The sequence below is a fragment of the Fringilla coelebs genome (genome assembly GCF_963513975.1).
Source record: "Fringilla coelebs genome assembly, chromosome: 5".
NCBI lineage: Eukaryota > Metazoa > Chordata > Aves > Passeriformes > Fringillidae > Fringilla > Fringilla coelebs.
In genome coordinates this window covers 66050291-66074278 of record NC_140033.1, presented here as the reverse complement: position 1 = coordinate 66074278, position 23988 = coordinate 66050291, and the positions used below count along the sequence as shown (strand labels likewise).

The 23988-nt window shown below is 39.5% G+C and overlaps 1 protein-coding gene across 2 annotated transcripts in view; it reads left to right on the top strand.

Annotated features, from left to right (window-relative positions):
• Nucleotides 1-23988, top strand: part of ATXN10 (ataxin 10) — an 85788-nt gene that overhangs the window by 43353 nt on the left and 18447 nt on the right. The window contains exons 8-10 of one of the 2 annotated variants that reach the window (XM_084205507.1): nucleotides 3150-3258; nucleotides 5014-5183; nucleotides 14602-14736. In XM_084205507.1, coding sequence (XP_084061633.1) covers nucleotides 3150-3258; nucleotides 5014-5183; nucleotides 14602-14697 — 375 coding nt within the window. In that variant the 3' untranslated portion in view covers nucleotides 14698-14736. Of the gene's footprint in view, nucleotides 1-3149; nucleotides 3259-5013; nucleotides 5184-14601; nucleotides 14737-23988 lie in introns of those variants that run through there. The other variant, XM_084205506.1, reaches the window with a different exon arrangement.

Here is a 23988-nt window from a genome sequence, read left to right as displayed (position 1 = left end):
ATCCCTTGCAGTGCCCAAGGCCAGGCTGGACGGGGCTTGGAGCCACCTGGGATAGTGGAAGGTGTCCCTGCTCAAGGCAGGGGGTGGGACTGGATGGGCTTTAAGGTCCCTTCCAACTCAGACCATGACCTGAGATGAGCTCAGTTGGTCAGAGCATGGTGCTGGTAGCACCAAGGTTGTGGGTTTGATCTCCATATGGGCCATTCACCTAAGAGTTGGGCCTGATGATCCTTGTGGCTACCTTTCAGTGCAGAATATTTTGTGATTCTGTGATGACCCTATGATTTAAATATGAACCAAACCAAAAATATTTATTCTGTTCATAGATGGGAAGCCGTAATATACATGTAGTCAGAATAATTTTAATGTTCATACAAAACTAATATGCAATAGTTTCACCTCTAGAAACTTGAGAGAAGAAGTGTCATAAATAATTTACTATCAAAGTAAAAAAACATTTACCTTAAATGTTTTTGTATGATAATCTTAAAAAGTGTTGGACTTGCCTGGGGTTTTTTTGTTTAAATAGGCACAAGAATTTTAAAAGTGTTGTGAAGAAATACCCTAAATCACTTTATGGGGAGGTGGTATTGGATGTGTTAAAAAAACCAAAACACAAACCAGCAAGCATACAATCTCTTCTTATCTGTCCAAGAAATACAGCCTTCCCCACTGCCCCAGCTGTTTAGTCTAAGTTATGTCAGATAACTTAATTGACTACTTCTGGAAAGATACTGACTTGGCAGTGAGAGGACATACATTGAGGCAATTCCATCACTTTTTTCCCCCTGCCTTCCTTTTTTTATTTTTTTATCCTTTGCGGTTACTTTCCAAACAACTTTCTGTGGTTTCAGTTCATGGAAAAAAACTATTTGTTTGCACACCAGAAGGAGGTCTCTGTCCAGCCAGAAGGTGCTGGGACAGCAGTATTGTGAATATTACTGCATAACTTGCCCTGCTTGACACTGACTTCTTATTCTTCTCTCATGTAAACAAGAGGTATAAGTTGAGTTTCACTGTTTGGTGGGAAAATGGGGCTCATTGAATGAACACAAAATACCAATACTAATAGGTGAATAAATGGAGGGCAATATGTGTGCATGCATATCTGAGTACACATGCCAGTCTAAATTCATAAAGCTCTTTTCTTACAAGAAATTACAAAGAATTGCACCAATTTCTCCTCATTTGTATAAGTATTTTTAGGCTTTTTGTAGCAGTTGTATTTAACTGCAAAAAATGTGGTTGTGCATGTAGAGTCTGTCATTAAAAATGCATTAGGCAACATCTGTGATACTCAGCTTGGCTTTGCCTGGCCTTTTCTGTGGCCCACAAGCCAAGTGCCTTGCTCAGGCCATGTCTGTAGTAGTAAGCTGCCTTAGACTCCAGAACTCTGAGGCCACATTTAAAAACTTTTGGGAACAGTCCTTGGACTGGCCTGACTCCCAGAATGTTGTCTGGGTGTCCCATCCACTGTTTAATTTGTTATGTGTAGACACTGCTTTGTTTTCTTAAAGAACATCAGGTCTTGTAGCTGCATCTTAAGACCATGAGAAGTTAATCATATGCTTTTGCAGTGCTTAAACCAATGTTTAAAATAGCTTTTCCATTCAAAGCCTGACTTGAGCATCAGTTTGCTTGCACTAACTTTCAACTATACTTGCAAAATAAAACCCTTCCCTGGACTTAGTTCATCTCTTTATAAGGAACATCTTTTTTGCATCTTTCTCTAAATATGTTTATTTGAAAAAGTCTTCAGTTATTTCTTTATTTGCTTTTCAGATTATATCCATATCAAGATGTCTGTCAGAGTTCAAACTGTTTTGGGTTTTGAATTTCAAAAGGAAGTATTTTCCTTTACTGCCTTTCTTTAGTACAGGTGGAGGGAAAAAAAAAACCCAATTTGGAAAGTCAGCAACAGGGAAGGAACATTTTTTTTTAAAACTTCGCAAGTTTCAAATAAACATGAAAACTTGGGAGTTCTTTTATGATTTTTAAATAATCTGTTCCTCTTAAAAATTGTAAAAAGCTGGTTACTGTCTCTGAAATGCAGTTGGGGTATTATTACCTTGTAACAGGATAATGGCTGATGTATTTAGAGTCTGCCTTTGTGCTGATGAGAGCAGTTTATTGAATAATTTAGGGCAACACTTGCACTTTCCTACACCTGCATGGGTCAAAAAATGAAAATACAGCTTTAGTACCTGGGCCCTATAGCAATTCAGTGTTTTCAAGGAGCAACAAATGAATATAATTGTGCTACTTAATTACTGAACCCTGTTGTTGATGACTTGAATAATGTTTTATGGATCCAAAATACTACACTATGGGTAAGTAAATCTTTTTTTTTCTGGACCAGACAAGGCAGTAACAGTTACTGTGACCAGAGTCTGAGCCTTTTCATGGCTATTTGCAGTTTATGTAACACTCCTGGAGTGGGATCATCTTGCAGTCACAGCCTGGCTTTTGAGCAATATGTGGTGTTCCAAATTCTGCCATGTGCTCTTAAGGTATTTTCTGTAAGTGCTGGATTGTCATTATAAGCAGGACCAACATATTCTGTGAGAAAAAATAGTTCTCTGGCTGAATAAATAATATGCAAATGAGATTGTGTCTCATACCTAACCAAAATGCTGCATCTCTGATCACAATCCTATTTACCCAAGAATAATGTAAATTCTCACAGCCAAAGTTTGTTTGACCACAGAACTTTACAGAATTCCTGTGGATAACAAATTGGTGTCTTGCAGGCGGTGTTTGTGTCTTTAAAGTGGAACACTCAGTCTGAATAAACTCAAAGAAAACATTTATACAGAAATAATTTTCTCAGCTAGTAATTTTCTGTATTTCTGCTTTTGGAAGCTACTGTGTTTTTGTTAAAATTTTATCCCTTGTGGCTCTGTTTTGGTTCCCCCATGATTTTTCAGGCAGATATAACACTAACTGTAGAAAAGAAATTATTGCAATATAATACGTTATTGTTATTTTAGAAAGTTGCCCTAATTTTATATAAATTTATTCTTGGCAGTATGGAAGACCTGCACAGAACCTGAGGAGCTGAGAGTTCCTGTCCCCTGTTTACATTTCTGGGTTTATATTTTTATGATAACCTTCATAAGCCATTTTGAGAAATGCAGTTTTCATTCCAGGAAGCACTGGTGACAATTCGTCTTCTCGATGTGCTTTGTGAAATGACCTCTAACAGCAGCCAGCTGGAACATCTGCAGGCATTCCCTGGTTTGCTTGAAACAGCTGTAGGTGAGTGAGCAGCCACAAGGCTTCACTGTTGGTGCTCAGTGAATGAAAACATGTTTTTCACCACTGGTGGTCATTCTAATTCTGACCTTTGAATGAGATAAATAAATAGAGGATGGAGTTAATCTGTATTTTCAAATATTTGATTTGTTCCTGGAAGTTTTCTGCTTCTCCACTTTCTCTGTTGGCCTGTGTTGCCCAACAGAGCCTTGATTCAAGTATCAGCAATATTCTTTTCTCACTGAAAGTGTTGCAAGGACAGTTGCTTCTTACATTCCTTCCTGTGTTCTGGCTGAATGAGTAGAAGAGTTTCTTCAAGAAATAGAAAAAGGTTTTTTCCTCCATGCCTGTTCCCTTCTGTTTCCCAAATTTCTGAAATTAAAGTGCAGTTTGAATGTTATTAACCAAATCCAGTGACTTTTAAAGATCAGCTTTAAAGAAGCTAAGAAACAGCAAGGGAAGGACTGTACACAAAGAAAATTATGCCAGGATATTCCAGAGCTGCTCAAGGGAGGAAGCAGGGATGATACATAACATAACCTGTGCTTTTTTACGTCTTAGCACTTTAGACTGAGGTATGCTGCTATTTTGTGAGAAAATTGTAAAAGTTTGTGTATTTTTGAGACAAATAGGTAAAAATTAAAAAATAAAAAGGTTGGAACAGCTCTTAGTGGTGACTCTTTTGGGATGTTTGGAGGGTTCTTGTTGTAAAAAAAAAAACCCAAACAAGCAAATAAAAAACCAAATAAAGAAAATACCTCCAGCAACAAAGAAGAAAAACTTAAAAGCAACAAAACCTTTATTTTTGGTGACGGGTTCTCAGATTTATGGCTTACAGTAAGATGACTAACAACAGGATTTATTTTGTGCATATATGCCTGTTTAAGGAAGCTTAAAGTTGATTAGAGGGATGGAGCAGCTCTGCTGTGAGGCGAGGCTGAGACAGTTGGGGTTGTTGAACCTGGAGAGGAGAAACTTCAGGGAGATGTAATTGTGACCTTCCAGTACCTGAAGGGAGCCTACAGAAAAGATGGAGATGAAGAAAGAAAGATGCTGTTGACAAGGGCCTGTTGTGAGAGAGCAAGGGGAATGGCTGCAAACTGCTAGAGAGTGATTGTGAGGGTGGTCAGACCCTGGCACAGGGTGCCCAGAGCAGCTGTGGCTGCCCTGTTGCTGGAAGTGCTCAAGGCCAGGCTGGATGGGGCTTGGAGCAGCCTGGGATAGTGGAAGGTGTCCCTGCCCATGGCAGATGAGATAAGATGATCTTTAAAGTCCTTTCTAATCCAGACTGTTCTGTAGTTCTGTGTACTTGAAATTTCTCATCATGCTACAGTGCCAGGAGCAGGCTGAAGAAGAGAGGAAAAAGTGATTTTGTGGTTAGTATGTATTGCTGTGACAAATTCAGCCTACAGGAAGTTTTCTAAAAATCTTGGTTTTAACAGTGTATTTATGGTGCCAGAATTCTCAACAGCCTACAAATTCTGACTCTTTAGGTGGAGATCAATAGCAACAGCCTTCAGCATTCATGTGTGAACTATGTAGAAAGTACTCAAAAATGCCTTCTGACATTGGGCTGGTCTTTTATGGTTGATTATATTAGCCCAAATCACATAATGAGGTAAACTTTCAAAGTTCTTTGACATTGTGTTGAATATCAGAAATTATGTTGCTTATTGTTAAACTCAACAATTAATAATAAAGCTCTGTGCCACGTGAGACTGATTTTCTCATGGTAATGTATTAAAATGTTTTCTCTAGATACCCTGAGACTAACTCACCTTGCTGGGAAACAGGCTGTCAATATTTTCACTGCCACACATGCTGTGACAGGGCAGGAGGAAATTTCACATCCAGCTGTTGGTTTCAAATCTCATCTCATTCGTTTGATTGGAAATCTGTGTTACAAGAATAAGGAAAACCAAGACAAGGTGAGCTTGTACATTTTTCTGGCACAACTCTGATGTGTAAACAGATGCCTGACTATGAGGTAACTGAACTATATTGTTGGTCTAGACATTGATTTGTAAATTGTAGAATTGATGGTGTAAAGGAAGCTTTTTTTTTGGTGCCTGTGAATTACTATCACAATTATGCTGACTTTTTAATAACAATATAATATTTGCCTAGGTAGGCAATATTTGCCTTTTGTTTCAGCCCTGTAGAATGCAAGCCAATGCCTAATTCCTTTGTGGTTTTCACTTTTTGCACTTTCTTTGAAAAGTATCAAGCTAAATTTCAACTTCCCTTTGAAGGGAAATGGATGTGATTTGTTGCATGAACTTAATTTTAAATCTTTGAATTAGTCTAATTTTTCCCCCCTTTTTCGTATCACTTTAAAAATGGAGGTCTGCCTTTATCAAATCACTTGAAACCCTTTATCTTATAATTCCTGTATAGAAAATCAGTTTCATTTCCACAGTGGAGAAAAAGAGGAAACAGCAGCAAGCTTTAATTTTTTTTTTTGAGTGATAAAAGATGTGGCTTTCCTCCAGGATTTGTTAAACTATCTTAGTTTCAGCCAGAAAAATCCTTCCAAAAGTGCCTTTGTCTGGCAAATTCTAGTAATATGATCCTCTGGATGGGTAATATGGGAATGATTTTCCACTTCCTCATTTATATTAATAGTATGTAATCAAAGCTTTTAATATGTCTGAAAAATATTAATAATACTATTAATCACTCTTGCTTAGCTGTGTCTCTGACCCATTATGATGTAATATGCGTTTGTGGAAGTAAAATACATTTTTGTGAAATACCTAATGATAGCAGAGGGGAGGGTTTCATTTTGAAAAGGTTAATTTACAGCTTATTGTCCTTTTTGCTGGGATTTTCAAAGGCCCCTGGAGCAGTTAAGCATGCTGGCTTAATGTTTTCAGTAGAAGTTGTGTATTAAGTGGCTTTAAACTGCCTGAAAATACTATTGCCTTATGTTGTCTTAAAAAATACTTAGATTCTAGTGTGTGATATCATGGTACATTACTTAAGTGCCATTGAAACTTCAGAAATGCCAATTGTATCATACATATCCTGTCTGCACCTTCAGTTTATTTCATATATTTGAATTGGTTCAAATACATGCACTTGCCATTTGTAAGGCAGTTTTCATACATAAACACATGCTAGTGAGCACAGGACAAGCATCTGCTAATATTGCACAGGCAGAAAGAGTTCTGAGATGAGACCTCTATCTCACAATACAGGTCTGTATCAGGTTTTGTATCCTTGCCTGGATTTACACAGTTTGCTGTCTGTATTCAATCAAAAGCAAGGTAAAAGGATAGATGGTGGTTTATGTAACAAGTGACCAGTGCTGTGAGAGACCTTGGGCTGTACCAGTGGCTGTTGCTCTCCTGTGACTTGCAGTGGGAGCTGTAGGCATGGGCTGGGGAAGGAGCTTTCTCTCAGGACAGCTTGGAGGAGAGGGCTGCATGGCAGGAAAAGCCTGGAAACAGCCTTACCAAAGGCTCTCCAGCAGCACTCCTCAAATTCAGGCTCTTGAGTCAACTGAGGTTTTCATACTTGTTTTCTCTAATATTTTTCCAAAATTTCCAGTTCCAGTAGAGCTCTTTCTCCAGTAACAATGCTAATGAATGAATTAGTAAATGGAATAGTTGCACACTGCTAATAATAAATAATAAAAAAAGATAGCCCCTATATTTTTAATAGGGGCTATGTATATGGGGGAGAATATATAATTGAAGAAGAGAAGGTTGTGTGGAGACCTCATAGCAGCCTACAAGGAAGTCTGGGAGGAACTCTTTATCAGGAGCCGTAGTGACAGGGACAGGTCAAGGGGCAGTGGCTTCAAACTGGCAGCAAGTAGGTTTAGATGAGAAGTTAAGAAGAAATTCTTGGCTGTGAGAGCGGTGAGACCCTGACACAGGCTGCCCAGAGAACTTGTGAATGCTTGGAGTGTCCAGTCTTGGGTGGGGCTTGGAGCAACCTGGTCTAGTGGCAGATGTCCCTGCCCATGGCAGGGGGCTCAGAACATCATTGTCATCTCTAAGGTCTGTTCCAACCCAGGCAATTCTCTGATTTTATTCTGTGAATCTGTAATGCAGCCTTAGTTGTAGTTAGCCTAGTTAGTAGCTTGATGTTGGATTGCCTGGCTCGTTGTGGAAACAAAAGCAGCCCCCAAAGACCTGGGGTTTGAATAGTGCCTTGGGGCAAGCTCACCATGGAACAGAGTTGATCACTGTGCCCAGGAGCTCTTTCCTGAGCTGAGTGACACCCAGACTATGTGCCTGCTCGGGAGTGGGTCCTGCAGTGTGTGTCTCAAAATTCAGTGGGGCAGGTCAACTGCACAGGGTGCAGGTAACAGAGCTAAAGCTACAGACTGTCCAGAGAGAGATAAAAATCTCTCTGCAAAGGCTGCTTTTCCATCTCTCTGTTCATGGTCTCCACCTTCTGTACCAACAATCAATGCAGGGGTTTAGTCCACTGCTTTATTGGCAGTGGGGAACAGTGCTTTGGAACAGAAAGGGATACCCTACAAAGGCTTTATTGCTTCTTCACTTTCTGTTTAAAATCAGTCTTTGCTTTTTGAATGCATTCCTTAGCTTGTACTCTGTTAGCATTAGGAATGCATTCTTTAATTCCTTCCTTCCTCATAGTTTAGTTCCACTGCTGTGATAGGTTCTTAAGATGCAAGGGAGTGGGCAGACCTGTAAGCAGTTACTAGGATGAGTCTTGCCAGGCTTGATGCCCATTTGCATGTTTTGCAAGGCTGGATGTGTTGGTATTCTTAAGATAAAATGTTCCCTTTGGATTGACCCGTGTTGGGTCCCTTCATGTCCCGAGTTGCACTAGCTCTTGAGCAGGAGAGAACAACAAATAAAAGTGCTGTACTGAGGACACCAAGGGATGAGCTCGTTCTGTGTTGGATTTGCCAGGAGCCTGCATGGGATGTGCAGTTCCATTCTCTTTTCCTTCTCTGTAGGAGGAAGAGCTGTCAAGAGTTATTGTCATACATGTGGGGCAGTTCTCTGGCTTGTGTTGTGTTACATCTCCTTCAAAGATACATTGTATGTTTTTATTAAATACACTGGAAGGAAGGAGGTGGGTTCTCAGGCTGAACAAGGGGTGGAGGTTTTGGCTGGTAGGTGATGAATGAAGCTATCAGATGGAAGCTGTCATACTCACATTACCTTGTTATTCCTGCTTGTTATTCTTGTTATTCTTAACACCTCCCTTTTATCATCCAGACAGAATTGATACTGGTTTCTTGGGGGAAGGCTTTTGATATTTATTTTCCATTCCCACTTTCAGAGCTATGACAGGATGGATTCATTCAGCTCATTCTGCTGCTTTAGTATAGAACTGTTAAATACAGAGTAAAACTGACAAAAGAAACCTACTTGAATGAGTTACAGAGGATATGATTCTTTATTGTAGAAATGAAATTAATACAAAATAGGTCATAACAGTTAATCTGCACCCTTCTTACTGTGTTCCTTTGCATGAATCATATACATGGAAGGGAAGATGACTGATCTCTGCCTTACTGTGACACCTAGCACTGCTCTGCACAACCTTATTTCCTGTCCCTAAAGCTGCCAAGGACATTTTAGGTACTATGAACTGATGAACTCAATCATAGCATCCTAATCTTGGAATCTGTTTCTTTGGTAAAGCTGTTCAGTTGTTCATATAGGGGGAAAAAATTAAAACATGTAGTTGCCTTTGGTACTGGCACCTTCTTACCTAGGTAGAGTCAATGTAATGAGATGAACAGTTTATGAGGGATAATTTTTTTCATGTGCCTGTATTTATTTGAGATGGTAGCAGTGCTTTCTCTAATGCTGTAATGCTGTTTTTTATCAATGCAGAGATGAAAAAAGGAAGTCTTCTGGGAGGAAAGGGAAAAGAAAAACACTTCTACTGTTAAAATTAATCTTAATAAAAGTAGCAAGTAAAACATCTGGATGCTGTTTAGTGTATCCAAATTAGCTTGGATTTATATGTATATATAGATCTCTAAGCCAAAGTGTTTTATATGACACTGGCTTCCTAATTTGAAGACTGTTCTGCCTGAAAATATGAACAAGATTTGACTTGTTTGGAATTCAGTTTTCAATTCCCTTTTTTTCATGGGGGCAAGCTGTGCAACAAATCCACTTAGTTAGCAAAAGGTGCCAACATCCATAGATCAAACTGTGACCACCCAGATTCTCAACTTCATCTTCTTCCTGTAGTGGTTATAAAATTGAAAAGTTCCTATTAAGGACACATGCTTTGTTTTTGCAGAGTCACAGAATAGTTTGGCTTGCAAGGGATTTTAAAGACCATCTTGTTTCACCCTCTGCCATGGGCAGGGACTCTTTCAGTATCCCAGGATGCTCCAATGCCTGTCCAGCCTGGCCTTGGACGCTTCCAGAGATGGGGCAGCCACAGCTTCCCTGGGCAACCTGTGCCAGGGCCTCACTGCCCTCACAGGGAAGAATGTCCTCTAAAACCTAAGCTAAACTTTAACTCTCTTTCAGTTTGAAGCATTTCCCCTTGATCTTTCACTACACTAAGTTATTTAACAAATGGTTCTTTCTCACGTAAGGTTTTTAGAAAAACTCCATGAGCTTATCTGTTCTTCTTCAGGATGAATGTAACTTTTTTAAAATAATTACATTCTGGCATAGGAGGATTTGAAATTACTTGCAGTGAGTGAAGATCATCCCACATTGAACTGTATATGCTATTCAGAGGTGGTGGGGGGAGAACAAAACCTCTTGGATTTCCTAAGTAGAAATTTGCATCACTGTGATTATTATATTTTCCTAATGTTAAACAGAAGCTAAAATGGAAGAAAGATTCTTGGTTTACAGTTGAACAAAAGATGGATCCTTTTGGACCTGGATGCTCTGAAGTGGAGCTCCTGCGCACCTACCAAAAATTCTGCATGGTTCCACTCATTGGGTGGGGCTGTTCTCATGGAGCTCTCTGTATCTTTTAATGCCTTGCTAGATAAGGGCAAAACATTCAGGGTGTTGAGCAGGACTGAGCTCTGTAATTGGTAAGTTTTGTCTGGCTATATAGCACTGTGAAAGCAGGAAAGCTGAAAATGCACCTTCAGACAGGTCCCATGCTGTTATTATGTTATTGTGTTAGTCTTCAGTTTTGCAATCATGAAGGCTTAATAAGGTGCTAAGATTTCCATCAAAGAGTAGAGACTGGTAAACAAAAGAGAATCAGTCTCTCTCTCAAGGGGCAGGACAATATGAGTAATAAAGGGTTGGTTTGAGGTTTTTGCATTGAGGTCAGAGATGAAGGCATAGTGTGCAGTATTGTTTGTAAAGCAATAGATTATTTTGTAACAAGGTGACTCATTTGTCCTTAAAGAATAATACAAAACTCTATTCTGTTGTGCTGCCCCTTTAGCAGCAGCAGGTTAATGTTTCCTCTTGCCCTGCTCCTATTCCCTCTTCTGCACCTCCAATTGTTGCCAGCTGATAGATACAGTTGATCCATTGTAACTTGTCCACTTCGGCCAATTTCACTTGAAACCTTGATCATACAAAGAATGGAAAGTTAAAAAAGAAAAAAGAATGGAAAGCTGGCTCTATGCATTTCCAGAGTCAGTACCAATTTTTAGGCTTCCTGGCTTCCTTTTGACTTGGATGTTGGTGGGAGTTTTTTTGAGCCCTCTTTGGTGTTGAGCCTTGTCATCATAGTGGTACATCACAGGACTCCAGCCCTTTTTAAAGGAAAGCTTGGTACACCAGTGTCAAACAGCTGTTTCCAGACTTCTTTCAGCACTTACCTAAGTGTTGAAACTGCATCTGTAGCATTTCTTTTTAATGTGCCTGTTGAAGATGTCAAAATACTAATTTTCCCAGACAAAAATCTAAAAATAAGGTAATTGACCTTTATATGGAAGAGTTCTCAAGAGATTTCTGCAACTTCTCTCCTGGTCCAGCAGGCTCAGTAATAGCTGTTATACCTGTGGTAACTACTTCAAACATGAATTAAGCTTGATATTCACCAAAGGGTTTTGTGCTGTTGCTCTTTCCTCACTTCATCTTGGTTTCAAATGATTCTGTAAGGCATGGATTATAAAATTTCTAGTCACTTGAGAAATATTTACAGATATTCAGAGATTTTTTACCTGTATCATACTTACCTGTATCATACTCTGTGAAGTGAAGAGCACCATATCAACTAAAAGCATTCCTTGCTAGTTTACTAGGTAGGGAAGAACTGAGTTTGTTTGGAGTACACAATGTTAGAAAAACTTACTAAAATAACACCTTCTGATGTGGTTAAGTTAATATATTTTTTTTAAAGAGGTTCAGAAGATCTAATGCTCCCTGTATTGCAGGAAGGGGATTATCTGTGGATCCTGGGGTTTGCCAGTGGTATAGATTGCTGGAAGCAGGAACCCCATGGGTGGAAGAACATCTGCCTTTCTGAATGCTCCTTCTCTGTCTCAGATCTGAGCTGCTAATCCAAATTCTTTCCACTTTTACTGGTATCAGATTCAAGTGACATATTTTTCAGTATTACAACAAGATTTTAATCAGTTTTCTCTGTTGTTTTACATTGTCCTAACATCAAGATGAACTGAATTTCCCCATCTCTCTGAACTGCCATCCTGCATACAGTCTCTTCAGGATGTTTTGTTTATTGGCTTTTGCAGTTTTTTAAAGCTGCACCAGACTTCACAATGGCCTGATGTTATAAAATGCTGTGAGTGTTGAATGTGATCCTTTTTGGATATACAGCTTTCTTCTCTTTCCACCTAGAAGAGGTTGTGCTTGCTCTTTTAATTACCCTGAGAGGCACAGGAATCATTCATTTTTTTCATCTGTTTCCTGAGAAGTGACTAAGTTTTGGTTACTGTGTGATATTAAAGTTTCTCAGCTTATACTTTTATGACAACCCTGAAGTTTATAGGAACTAGCAGAAAAAAATATTTTAAGTGTTGAGATTTGGCCATCACTGCTGATAATGTAGCCCAGTTCACATTTTGAAATAAAATAGTTTCATGAAGGAAATAATGGAGCATGACATGTGAAAGACTACATTTTGTGGTGAATTTATTGCAGTAACTTGGTTTTAGTGGCACACTGCTGCATTCAGGTTAGGAAAGCACCAATGAGATCTTGTGTGTAAGGGGGTAGTGGAAGAGCCCTTCCCAGTGATCAGCAAGCTGGATGTTAAGCCCATGCCACTGAATCCTGCTCCTAACTTCCCCACCAAAATCAGAGAAATACTGAGCTAGACAGAAACTCATAGTGTGCTACCAGGTTCAGTTTCATCACAGTGGGGTTCAGTTATTGTCTCCCTCCCCTGTGACAGCTGTTACCAGGTTCAGTAGAGGTGTGATGCCATGCAGGCTTCAGCCCAGCTTTGCCTTGTCAAAAAGCATTGTCAACCTTCAGTTCTTTCTGCCTGTGTGCCTCTGAACCAGTCTGAATTCTCTTGCCAGTCCTGAAAATTAGAATTACAGAATAGAATCTCCTGAGGTAGAAGGGAACCCCAAGTATCATGCAGTCTAACTCCTGGTCCTGCCCATGACACCTCAACAATCCCACCCTGTGCCTGAAAGTGCTGTCCAAACACTCCTGGAGCTCTGGCAGCCGTGGGGCTGTGAGTGCTGTCCTGGGGAGCCTTTTCAGTGCCTGTCCACCCTCTGGGGGAAAAATATTTTCCTAGTATTCAGCCTAAACCTCCTCTGACACACCTCTAGCTGTTAATTAATTGTTTTCTAAAACTCCTGTTGAAGGATGTGAGGCCATATCAGAGCACCTAGTCTTCAGACAGAGACCAAGCATTTGATTTTATTAGGCTTTTTTCCCCATTTTTCCTGTTTTCCTTCAGGTCTTTCAGAGGAGCCAGAAAGTGTAGTGGCAGTCATCTGCAGATTTGAATTTCTGCCATTGGGTGATGCTGTTTGTTCTAAATTGTAGCCCTGCAGAATTCTGCTTCTTGCTCTTCAGCGTGGCAATGCTTGAGCCAAGCTTACTCATGCCTGTGCCTGAAGGAATCAAAGGACTGGTCTCATTTTTAAAGAGGCTGGGGATGAGATTGCACAAGTCCATGTAAGCAAAGGTTCTGCCCATTCAGCTGCTGTTTGCAGAACTCCATTCAGTTATCTTTTCTGCTCGAAATGTGGGCTCTTCAAAGAGCCCTGATGTTATAAGCGGGTTGCAATAATATAAAAATAAGTGGTGGTCACTTCTGCATGCTTTTATCAACTAATTTAATCTGCCTGCTATCCTCAGCCTGTGATTAGAAGAAACCTACTTAGCTTTTTATGTAAGCAGTGGTAGAAGAGGTGACAAGAGAAGAACTTGCAGTCTTTAAGGAGATTTTAGAAAAATATCTTCAGTTCTTGCATTTTTTAAGGGCTTCATAAATATTCAGGATCTTCTGCCTGTGTTGTGAGAGAGAACAGACTTAATATTCCTTTTACAGTCTATTGATATCTTCAGCATGCTAATTCACGTTAACTGTGCTGTTTGAAAGCTTTCTATTCTTTAACCAAAGAAAGTTCACTATTTCAATCAAGAAGTGACAAAGAACTGCCTCATTCATGAGCATTTAAATATTTAGAACTGTGAGTCTCCAAGTTTGCCTCATAACTGCAGTCAATCAGATATGTTCAGATTGTTATGGCAGAAGTGGTTTGCTGGAAGGATTTCAAAGGGACATTGACCAAAGATCTCATAAAGACACTGGAAAAACAATTGGCTTTAAGTTCCTTGAATGGAGCATGGCCTATATTTAGATATTGTAGCAGTGGGAGCAAGATCAAAGTATGTCAAGTCGTCTCTATGCTGAAAGAGCACAAGATATTGAACTAATCCTTTGCTTTTTGTAAAATGCAGAATGAGGTAGATATGCAAAAGCCAAGATGATGACTTGATTGTATGTATTAAGATTTAGTTAATTAAAGACTGCTAGCAAGATTCCTCCCATCTTGCCCTGAAGCATTTCCAGTGGGTAACACCACGAGACTGATTGCTTCCATCGCATCTGCTGACACTAAACTCTTCTCTAACAAAAGAGAAACCTGTGCCACCGGTGTGATTTTCCTTTTTGCTCATGAGGGTGTCACTCAGTGGGGCAAGAGGAAGCACTTGCTGAGAGTCACTGTATGTTCAGGTCCCCATAGGCTTAGCCTGAGGGACACTAAGGAAGCAGAGAACAGGTTGGCACATCTTTTTATCTACCTTCCAGGACTGAGGGAGTCTCCGGTGGACTCTGCTTGAAAAAAGAAAGTGATAATATGTTGCTTTGGTTTTTTAAGTTTTTCTAAGCCTTTTCTAAGCCTTCTGATGTTTACATTCTTGTAACAAACTTTTTTACACACTTTATGTAAACAACTTACTGTTTTGCTGTCTTTTATAGAGGAGGAGAAATGTGATGGACTGTTGGTTTGTCCAGTGTCAATGGAGAAGTGGCACTGTCACCCTCCAATCCACTGTCACTTTTGGAAATCTATAAATGTTGGAATCAGAAATTAAAAATTCTCTTTTTATCTGGGAGGAGCTGCATGTCCGTGTTGTATTATTTCATGTCCTATAGTAACAATAATGCATAGTCTGCCCAAACAATCCCCGTCTACAAGACTGACTCCCTAAATTTCAGATACATCCTCACAGTGTGGAATTCCATAATGCCCTTTGTCACCCCTGGCAGAGGATTGAGTGAAAATAGATGTCTGTGTGTGTATTGGTTCTGGCTGAGGTGAGTTCTCAGCCCCTCCAGTGCTGTGCTGTGCATTGGTAGCTGGGCAGGTGTTGATGACCCAGCAGAGTTTGGCTGCTGTCCTGTGACATTCCTTCCCCCACAAAGGGGATGGGAGTGGGCAAGGTCCTGGGAGGGGACACAGCCAGAGCAGCTGACCCAAATTAGCCTCAGGGATATTCCATACCATATGATGTCAGCTCCTAAGGGAGAGGGGAGGAAGGGGGGCGTTTGTGATTCCTCAGTGTTTGCCTCCTGGAGGAATGTGTGCTGAAGCCCTGCTTCCCAGGAGGTGTCTGAACATTGCTGCTAATGAGAAATACAGGTTGACTTTGTTTTCTTTTGCTTCTGTGCATGCAGCATCTTGCTTCTTTTTCTTTTACTGTAATAAAACTGCCTTATCTCACCCTGCTGGTTGTTCTCCATCTTATTCTCTCCTGTGTCCCATTGGGAAAGGGAGTGATAGAGTGACTTTAATGGGCACCTGGCATCAAGGCAAGGTCAACTTGCTACAATGTGCTTGTTCCAAATGGGTGAAATAGGTGTAGGAACTCTTGGCAGTTTGGATACACAGATAATGAATGGTTTTGACCAAAGTCATGCTTTGCAAGATACAGCAGGATTCAAGTTCAGTACAATAATTATTGCAGACACATTCTGGCAGGTTATCACAAATGTCCTCTGAGGTGGAAAAGCAGTAATCTGAGGAGGGACAGAAGAAAGCTCTGTCTGATTTTATTTGCACTTGCCTTTCTGTCAAAATTCTGTTCTTGTCTTACTGTTCTCATTTATGAAATTGAGTATTTCCACTAACTGAAGAATGAGGGAATTAATAATTAATACAAGTTAGATATTTAGGGGCTTACTTGCTATATAATTATATAAATATATATGTATATATATATAGGCATGTGTGCGTGATTTATATATATAGATATGTGCATCTGTGTTGATATGTAATATAGAAAATATATTCATGGATACAAAAATATAATATAATATATACTTGAAAGAGGAGTGTAGCCAGCAGTTAAGAGAGTTGATTCTTCCCCTCTGCTCTGCTCTGTTGAAACCCCAGCTGTAGCGTGGTCTTCCAGTACCTGAAGGGAGCTGACAAGAAGAATGGAAAGAGGATATTGAGGCTGTTTACCAGGGCCTGGTGTGACAGAACAAGGGGGAATGGCTTCACACTGACAGAGAGCAGGGTTAGATGGGATATTGAGAAGAAGTTCTTCCCTGTGAGGGTGGTGAGCCCCTTGCTCAGAGAAGCTGTGGCTGCCCCATCCCTGTAAGTGTTCCTGGCCAGTTTGGTTGAGGCTTGGAGCAACCTGGGATAGTGGAAGGTGTCAGGGAGAGTGGACAAGATGATCTTTAAAGGTCACTTCCATCCCAAACCAATCTGTGATTCAATGTACATACATAGATATATAAAAACTGCCTCAATGTACTACTCCAGGAACGCTTCTCTGGGTAAAATTGAGAAGATTGGTATTATTTTTGGTTAGAAATAATTGTATTATACATATTCTATTTACTTCCCTTTGATAATCTTCTTACAAGCAGAGTTCAAATTGTATTACACAAATACACTGTGAAGGAGATTCTCAAGTATGTTCCTAATTACTCTGTTCATTAAGAATCATAATTCTTGTTCAATTCCTGGGAGAAAATTTGCACTGTTGAATTAAAAAAAAAATACCATGAATACTTTCTATGTACCTTGGTGGATAATTTTTTATTACTGGTATGATGATGTATTTTGGCATCTCTTAAAGACCTTTGTTTAAAAATGAGTTCTGGCACAATCTTACTGATGTGAAAAGGAAGAAAGTAAAATGACACTGATACTGGAAAATAGGACAAAATCATATGAACGTACATGGTATGAATTTACAGAAGTTGGCAAGTCTTCCTTTGCAAGGCAGCAGTACTTTGAAAAGTGCAAGAATGCACAAGTCTTGACTGGTGTGTGTACCCCAGGATGTGATTTAGGTCATGATACAAACCCTGGGAGTGACAATCCCCTGATGACAGTTTACTGTGGAACAGAGCATCCAGCCCAGGGGCTCTGTGTGCAGTATGAATGGGTTTAACCAAGGCTGGTGCAGCATTCTCATTTTAGTTTTGTTATGCATTCTGCTTGTCTAACTTAAAAAAATATAATTTTGTTGCTTTTGATAAAAAATTTAAATAGTTTACTGACTCTAAAGTAGAAATAGCCAGTGTGCTTCATTTCAGTCTAATAATTTTTGGGGTTTCATGTGCAATATTTGAGTTTGCTTTAATAGTTTTACATTATTACAACCTGACTGGTATTTGAAGTGCAATATTGAATTGGCCAGGTTGGACAGGGCTTGGAGCAATGTGGTCTAGTGGAAGGTGTCCCTTCCCATGGCAAGGCATGAATTGAGATGAGCTTTCAAGTCCCTTCCAATCCAAACCATTCCATGATTCTGTGATGAAGATTAGCTTCATTTTGTAAAGATAGAATTTTTTGTGTTCTTCATAAACTAGAATAAGTATTGAATATAAGTGTCTCTCCTCTATGTTTTTCTGCATGTTTTAGCATTACAGTCAGCTTTGGTTTGACATTAATCTTACCCATAACAGAATAAGAAGGATTTAGATTTTGGTCTAGCAATTACTGTTCTAAAACACAATTATGGAGCTCAGTGGATTCATATTGAAGCTGGCAACACATGTTGAATTTTAATAAGGGGAAATTATAACATTTACCTTCAATTTTTTCCTGTCTTTTTAGAAAATGAAGGTTGCTACCCATGGAGCTGTTTAGGGCTTGAAATTTTACATAGGAGAGTTTCCAACTTCTCTAAAAATCTCTTCATCCTTGAGTCCAGAAAATGTATGATTGTGCATTTGGCTTTGGAAATATTGAAGGCCTTTATTTCAGGCAATTCTTCAGCATTGTAGCTAAAAATAATAACAATAAAGCAGTGTTTTGCCTGCAAACAAAAATGCAAGCAGCTCTGAGTAATTACTCATAAATTGGTAGGTTCTCTTTAACCTGCATCTAACTTTTGTTCCCTGCTACTTGAATGTCACTCCCTCAGTATTTTCCTGCCAGGTCTGTTTATTTGTCTCAGCTCTGTCTGTTCCCCACAGCTGCAGGCACAGGAAGCAGAGGCAATTTGGGAGGACATTGCCCACTGCCCCTTCTTCAGGAACCTGCAATCCAAATGGAGTATTTGGTGGTTGGGAGTGTCACCTCTTAGGTCCAGCTCTTGAGTTACACAGAGTCATGAGCACCTTACCATTCAATGCACTTTTTAAAAAATGCTTTTAGAGTTTGTAGCTGCTGAGAAAAAAAAAAAAAAAAGCTTATAATTCCCCTACAATAGATCAACCTGGTGTCAGCTGATTGAGATTCTGATTCAAGGCTTTTTCTTCTCTCACCTTCTGACCCACCATTACTGTCAGCCTGTTCCTGCAGGCATTTCTGTAAAAGTGTTGACCTGCTCCTTTGAAAATCAACTTCAAATGAAAGTGTTCATTATTAAACTCCTATAGAAATTTGTTTCTTTTTAAAAATAGTAAAACATATTGACTTACAGAATCAAAGGTTTTTTTGAAGAAGTTTCTAGGTTTTATGATTGTATTAATTATGGTGCAAATTTCATCTGTGGAAATGTACCCTCAAGCTCTGTTCATAAGAGATTTTTTTTTCTTGCTAATGGACTTGCTTTTTTCCTTGTTAATGGAGGAGTTGGCTGTGCTTGTGTAGCTTTCCTTTAAATATTTTTTAATAACACGGTGTATATATACTTAATATAGACTAATGAAAAGGTCTTGAAACAAGAACTCTTTGTATTTTTCAGTTAAAATATACAGTCTTGTCCTTATAGGCTGTCATCAAATTAATGATCTCTTGCAAGAAAATAAATAACAATATAAATAAAGCAAAACAGAACATTCAAAATTGTATAAACAATTGGCTTAGTGCTTGAGTACATATATATGTATATATATATGTATATATACACACATAGTGCAATAATATTTTCAGGTAATTAGTTTAGTGCAATAATATTTTCAGGTAAATTAACCCTACGAAAGGATACATTTATTATGGAGTTTTTAAAACAATTTGAACTTTGAACAACACCTTTGCAAATTTAAAACCTAGAATTTTGTTTGTCACAGATGTAAGAGTTCAGCTAGAAATGGGGAATCTTACTTTTGTAGTACCTGCAGTTGTTATTACCAGACTACAAGACATTTAGAGGCACAAATAGTCAGAAAACCCTCTGGTAGTTGTAATTTAGAGGCAAATTAAGAACCAACTATGCAATGTCCTTGTGTACAGCTTCATGTATCATCTCGCTCAGTAGCCTGAGGCATCAGCAAGCTTTCAGCATGAAATTTAGTGCTAGAGCATGCATTCCTGAGTTTTTGTATATCATGCATACCATATATATGGCTTTTATAGACATATAAATCACAACATCAGGAGTCTTGTTTTCTAAATGTAGAGCTGATCTTAATCTCAACAAGGTGGCTAAATTTATCTTAATAAGAGAGTCTGATCCTGTGCAAAGGTTATGCTTGGTGAATCATTAAAAGGAAATGTGTATTCTTAGAATTTCAGGTAAATGCAGAGAATAATTGCTCAGCTTTCTCTAAGTCTGGATTGTCAGCAAAGAAGCAGTGTCAGTGTCACATGAGGGCTGGGCCAGTCCATGGTAGGTACAGCAAGTAAGTGTTTGAAGGACCATTTCTAGCCTTGAGGGCAAATTGCAGAGTTTGGCATAGCTCACCTGCACATCCCAGCATTCTCCTCTTCCTCCCCTCAATCTTCCCCCACCAGATTTCCTTGGACAGAGCCCATGGCTTGCACTGTGCACTCAGCAGTTCCTGAGTGTGGCCCAGAGGAGTGGAGGTTCTCAGGAGCCAGCAGCCCCAGGGACCACCTGAAAAATGCAGCAAGGCAGTGCCAAATTCTGTCATCCCAGCTCTGTGTCTGCTCATGCACTTAGAAGCTCTGCTGAAATGAGCTCTATCAACCCAAGTTTATTGCAGCCTTCAGACTTCACCAGTGTACTGTTCACTTCAGATGAGGTTGATTAATCTTGTCCTTCCTTCCACCCTGCATTCCACACCTCCTGTAATGGTTGTTGTAATTCTTGTGATCATAATTTTTGTGATCACACTGGAAGGATTAGACCTTGGGTCCCATTGGCTTGGGCAATGGAGACCTGCACCTCAAAATGTGGGTAAGCCTTTGGCAGATCATTGCTGGTTCATGTGCTCACCTCTTGAATCACCACACATGGTTTTCAAGCTGCAATGTGCCCTGCTCCTGTATTAACCTCATGACATTCTTTGCTTCCTAACCTATCTAGTAGTTTGTTTTCCTTGAAAATAGTTTACAAAATAAAAACAGCTCCCAACCCACAGAGAGGTTTGTTAAGTAGTGCATTCATCTGCTTGTCCAGGGTGGGCAGGCATTCAGGATCAGCAGTGGTATTTTAGAGTGCAGTTGGGCATTCTCTAAGTCCTGTGAGGAGCAGCTGAGGGGGCTCAGCCTGAAGAAAAGGAGGCTCAGGGGGCACCTTCTGGCTCTGTACAACTCCCTGACAGGAGGGGGCAGCCAGGTGGGGTCAGGCTCTGCTCCTAGGAAACAAGGGACAGGATGAGAGGAAATGCCCTCAAGGGAAAGTTCAGGTTGGACATCAGGAGTAATTTCTTCATGGAAAGGCTGGGCAGGCATTGGAAGGGGCTGCCCAGGGAGGTGGTGGAGCCCCATCCCTGGAGGTGTTCAGTGACATGGCACTCATTGCTCTGCTCTGGGTGACAAGGTGGAGATCAGTTGCAGGTTGGATGTGGTGATCCTGGAAGTCTTTTTTAATGTTAGTGATTGTGTGGATCTGAGCTGTGTTATGGTGCAAGTGGACCCTGTCATTCGATGACTGATGTCTTCAGTGGTCATGGGGGTGCAGTGTAAGGTGCAAGGATTAATTCTGCTTTTATTTATTGCTATGGTTGTAGATAATTGCTGAAAGGGAGCAAATACTAAACTGTTATACTGCTGTAACCTAGAGTATCATTCAGCTTGTTTTCTGAATTCTTTTGTGGTTTGGCAGTTTGGGACTTTCCAAAACTATAATGGAAAGGATACAAAAACTTTATGCTGCCAGAATCACACTTTGTAAAAATTGTCAGTGGAAAAACTCTCTGTGAGCTACTTTTAACTGCAGTTACATCAGCAAAACGGGTTGCAAATGTCAAAAATGAAAAATGGTGAGCTATCATAAAAAGATCATAATTCAGATTACTTTTGCAGTTAAAAATGAAACACTGTTACTGACAAAATCTTGGAATCATCAAGGAATTAATCCTGAATCTGTAAAGGTGTGAAAAAGACCCCAAACCAAAGGAAACCCCTTTCTGCTCTGCAGTGTGAGAAACATTAAACTTCTCAATAATGTGCATACACAGGGATTTCCCCCCCTTCTTTGGTTAAGCTGATCAGAGTCATAGAATCCCAGAATGGTTTGGGTTGGAAGGGACCTTAAAGCTTCTCTCATCCCACCCCCTGCTATGGTCAGGGACACCTTCCCCCAGGCTCTCCAAGCCCTGTTAAAGAATAACACTTTCATTCAACCAGTTTACAAACCTTAGATCAATACTTTTCTCTTAAAAAAACAGAGAAGACTTCTTTGTCATGCTCATATACAGTGGTATTTTCCAGATTTTATATTTGCATGCTGTGCTGCTAGCCACTCTGTAACTGGCTGGCAATCCAGAACACCTTTGTTAGTACATCTCTATTTCTCATTAAAGTAGGAGATTGTAGAACACACAGCTGATGAGAAACCAAGTAGAATTTGATTTTAAAAGAATAAATCAAGTGTGGAAAATGACATTTGTGGAAAGAGTCACCTTTTTTCCTCAGGGTGAGCATTCATTCATTAATGAATGTTAACTTGAACAAAGCTTCTCAGTGCATTGAAACATTTTTTCTATTGAAAAGTATTTCTCTCATGCCACTGCTTCCCTTGTTTTACTACTAATAAATCTTTTAAATATATCACTGAAAGTCTTCTGTTTTCTTTGTTTCATTTTAGCATATGAGAGATCATTTAGTCTGTCTGGGATACTCTGATTTCAAGAGAGTATCTTCTTCAGGCAAAGTTGTTAATCATAAGGGGTTTTATTTATAAAATGTGTGACTGTTGTCTCAGTAAAATTGTTGCTGAAGTAGTTTGTGACATTAGTTCAATTATGCAGAAATAAATTTGTCTGGAAGGGTGAGTGATCACTAGTGTAGAACAGTAATGAGGAAATCTTCAACAGGAGCGCTCAGTGGTAATCTATTTTTCTGTCAATGTCAGGGATTTGCAAAATCAGGATTTTTTTATGGAATGTCTGGAATTCTGTTCCAGAAGAAAAGTTTTTCTGATGTAATATAAAATGTAAAACAAGAGAGAACAAAACTTTAAACAAACAAACAAAAAATATCCCCCAAAAATAACAAGTCTGTACACATAACCCACAAAACAGTCTCTCTTTTTAATTGAGATTAAAATGAGATACTCATAAAGTGCTTTTGACATGGAGGACAAAAATACTGTAGCCACCAAAACAGTGGCAGCTTGCCAGACTGACTTGGAACTTCCTATTACAACAGTGATTAAAAAGGCTGAAAGGTATCTTGTGATTTGTTATTCAACCTTTATCCCTGTATTTTTTCAGAACTTCAAAGTGAGAAGTCTTCAGTTTTCACTTTGCTTTAGAACTAAATGAATTTTTGAAGTTTTGATGATCTTATAGAAGCTGTCTCTAGTCACATAAGAGACTAGAGACAACACTTAATTTCCATCTAGTTTTTTTTGGTTTGATGAAAGAAGACAAGAGAATTAAGAATCACTTTTATAGCAGTGGTTGGAAATCAGCAAAGAAAGATCATCTGATTACTGGGGTTTGTGGACTGAGAATAGGAGAATGTGTTACTAGCAGTACATTAATGTATGCTGTGGTGTTGATGCAAATTTGTACAAATTCATCTGATTTGCAGGGCAGTGTTGAATGCTGGGTGATGTTTAGCACCATTTTTCTCTTCTGCTGCTGCTGCCAGATTTGGCAAAGGCTACACTAGCAAGTATTGTGTGTTTCAAGCAAAATGAGTCTGTGTTGGACCTCACTTTGTCCATGTCAAGTCACCACATTGTGGTGCCAAAACTGTGCCTAACTCCTGCAAATTGCATGTACAGTTGAATTGTATGATGTTAAAGAAATTCCAAGGGGGAATGCAGTCACAGTTAGCAACTTGTTTTTCCATGAAGGTATCACTGAGGCTGTGGATTGCTGCTGCTGTTCCCACATAACTTTGAAGGAATCTTCTCATATTCCTGCAGTAACTTTTTGAAATGTTGGTGGATCCTAATTAGAATCGCACTTTCCCAAAATGCTTACTCTGTTAAGGAGACATCTCATTTGAATCAAACTTGAGCATATTATTGCATGGTTTGTTTCTGTTGACAGCACTTGATCCCAGTAGCATTGCAGGCACATCAGAGTTTGACTGCAGCCTGCACATCAAAGAACCAGCATTTCCCAAGCACGTGCAAGTGCTGTGTTGCTTAAAGGTCACTGCTTGTTCAAGCTTTGAAGTGTGATACTGTGCGTGGTGCATGGCCTTTGGAGAAAACACAAACGTTTAGTGGAAGGAATGGATATTTTTAAACTTGTATTATTAACTGTATTTCATGTAGGTAAAGTTAGGCATGTTAGCACAGATGTGCAAGGTGGGTTTTAAGATCTAGCAGTGCTCTTTGCTTCTTATGCATGTAAGCATTGCCTGTCTGTTTGTCTGTCACCCCTGCTTTCTCATGTAGCTTGAGACTCTGCAATGACATTATCTGGAAAGGAATTTAAAAGAGGCATGTGCTCATCTTTGACATGTGCTCATTGAGGCATGTGCTCTCAAAGATGAGATCACCAGATCTCATCTTTGTCTCTGAATTCAGTTTTATTGATCCATAGGCTGTTTGGGATTTCACATCTAAATCTACTCAACTTGCCTCTCAT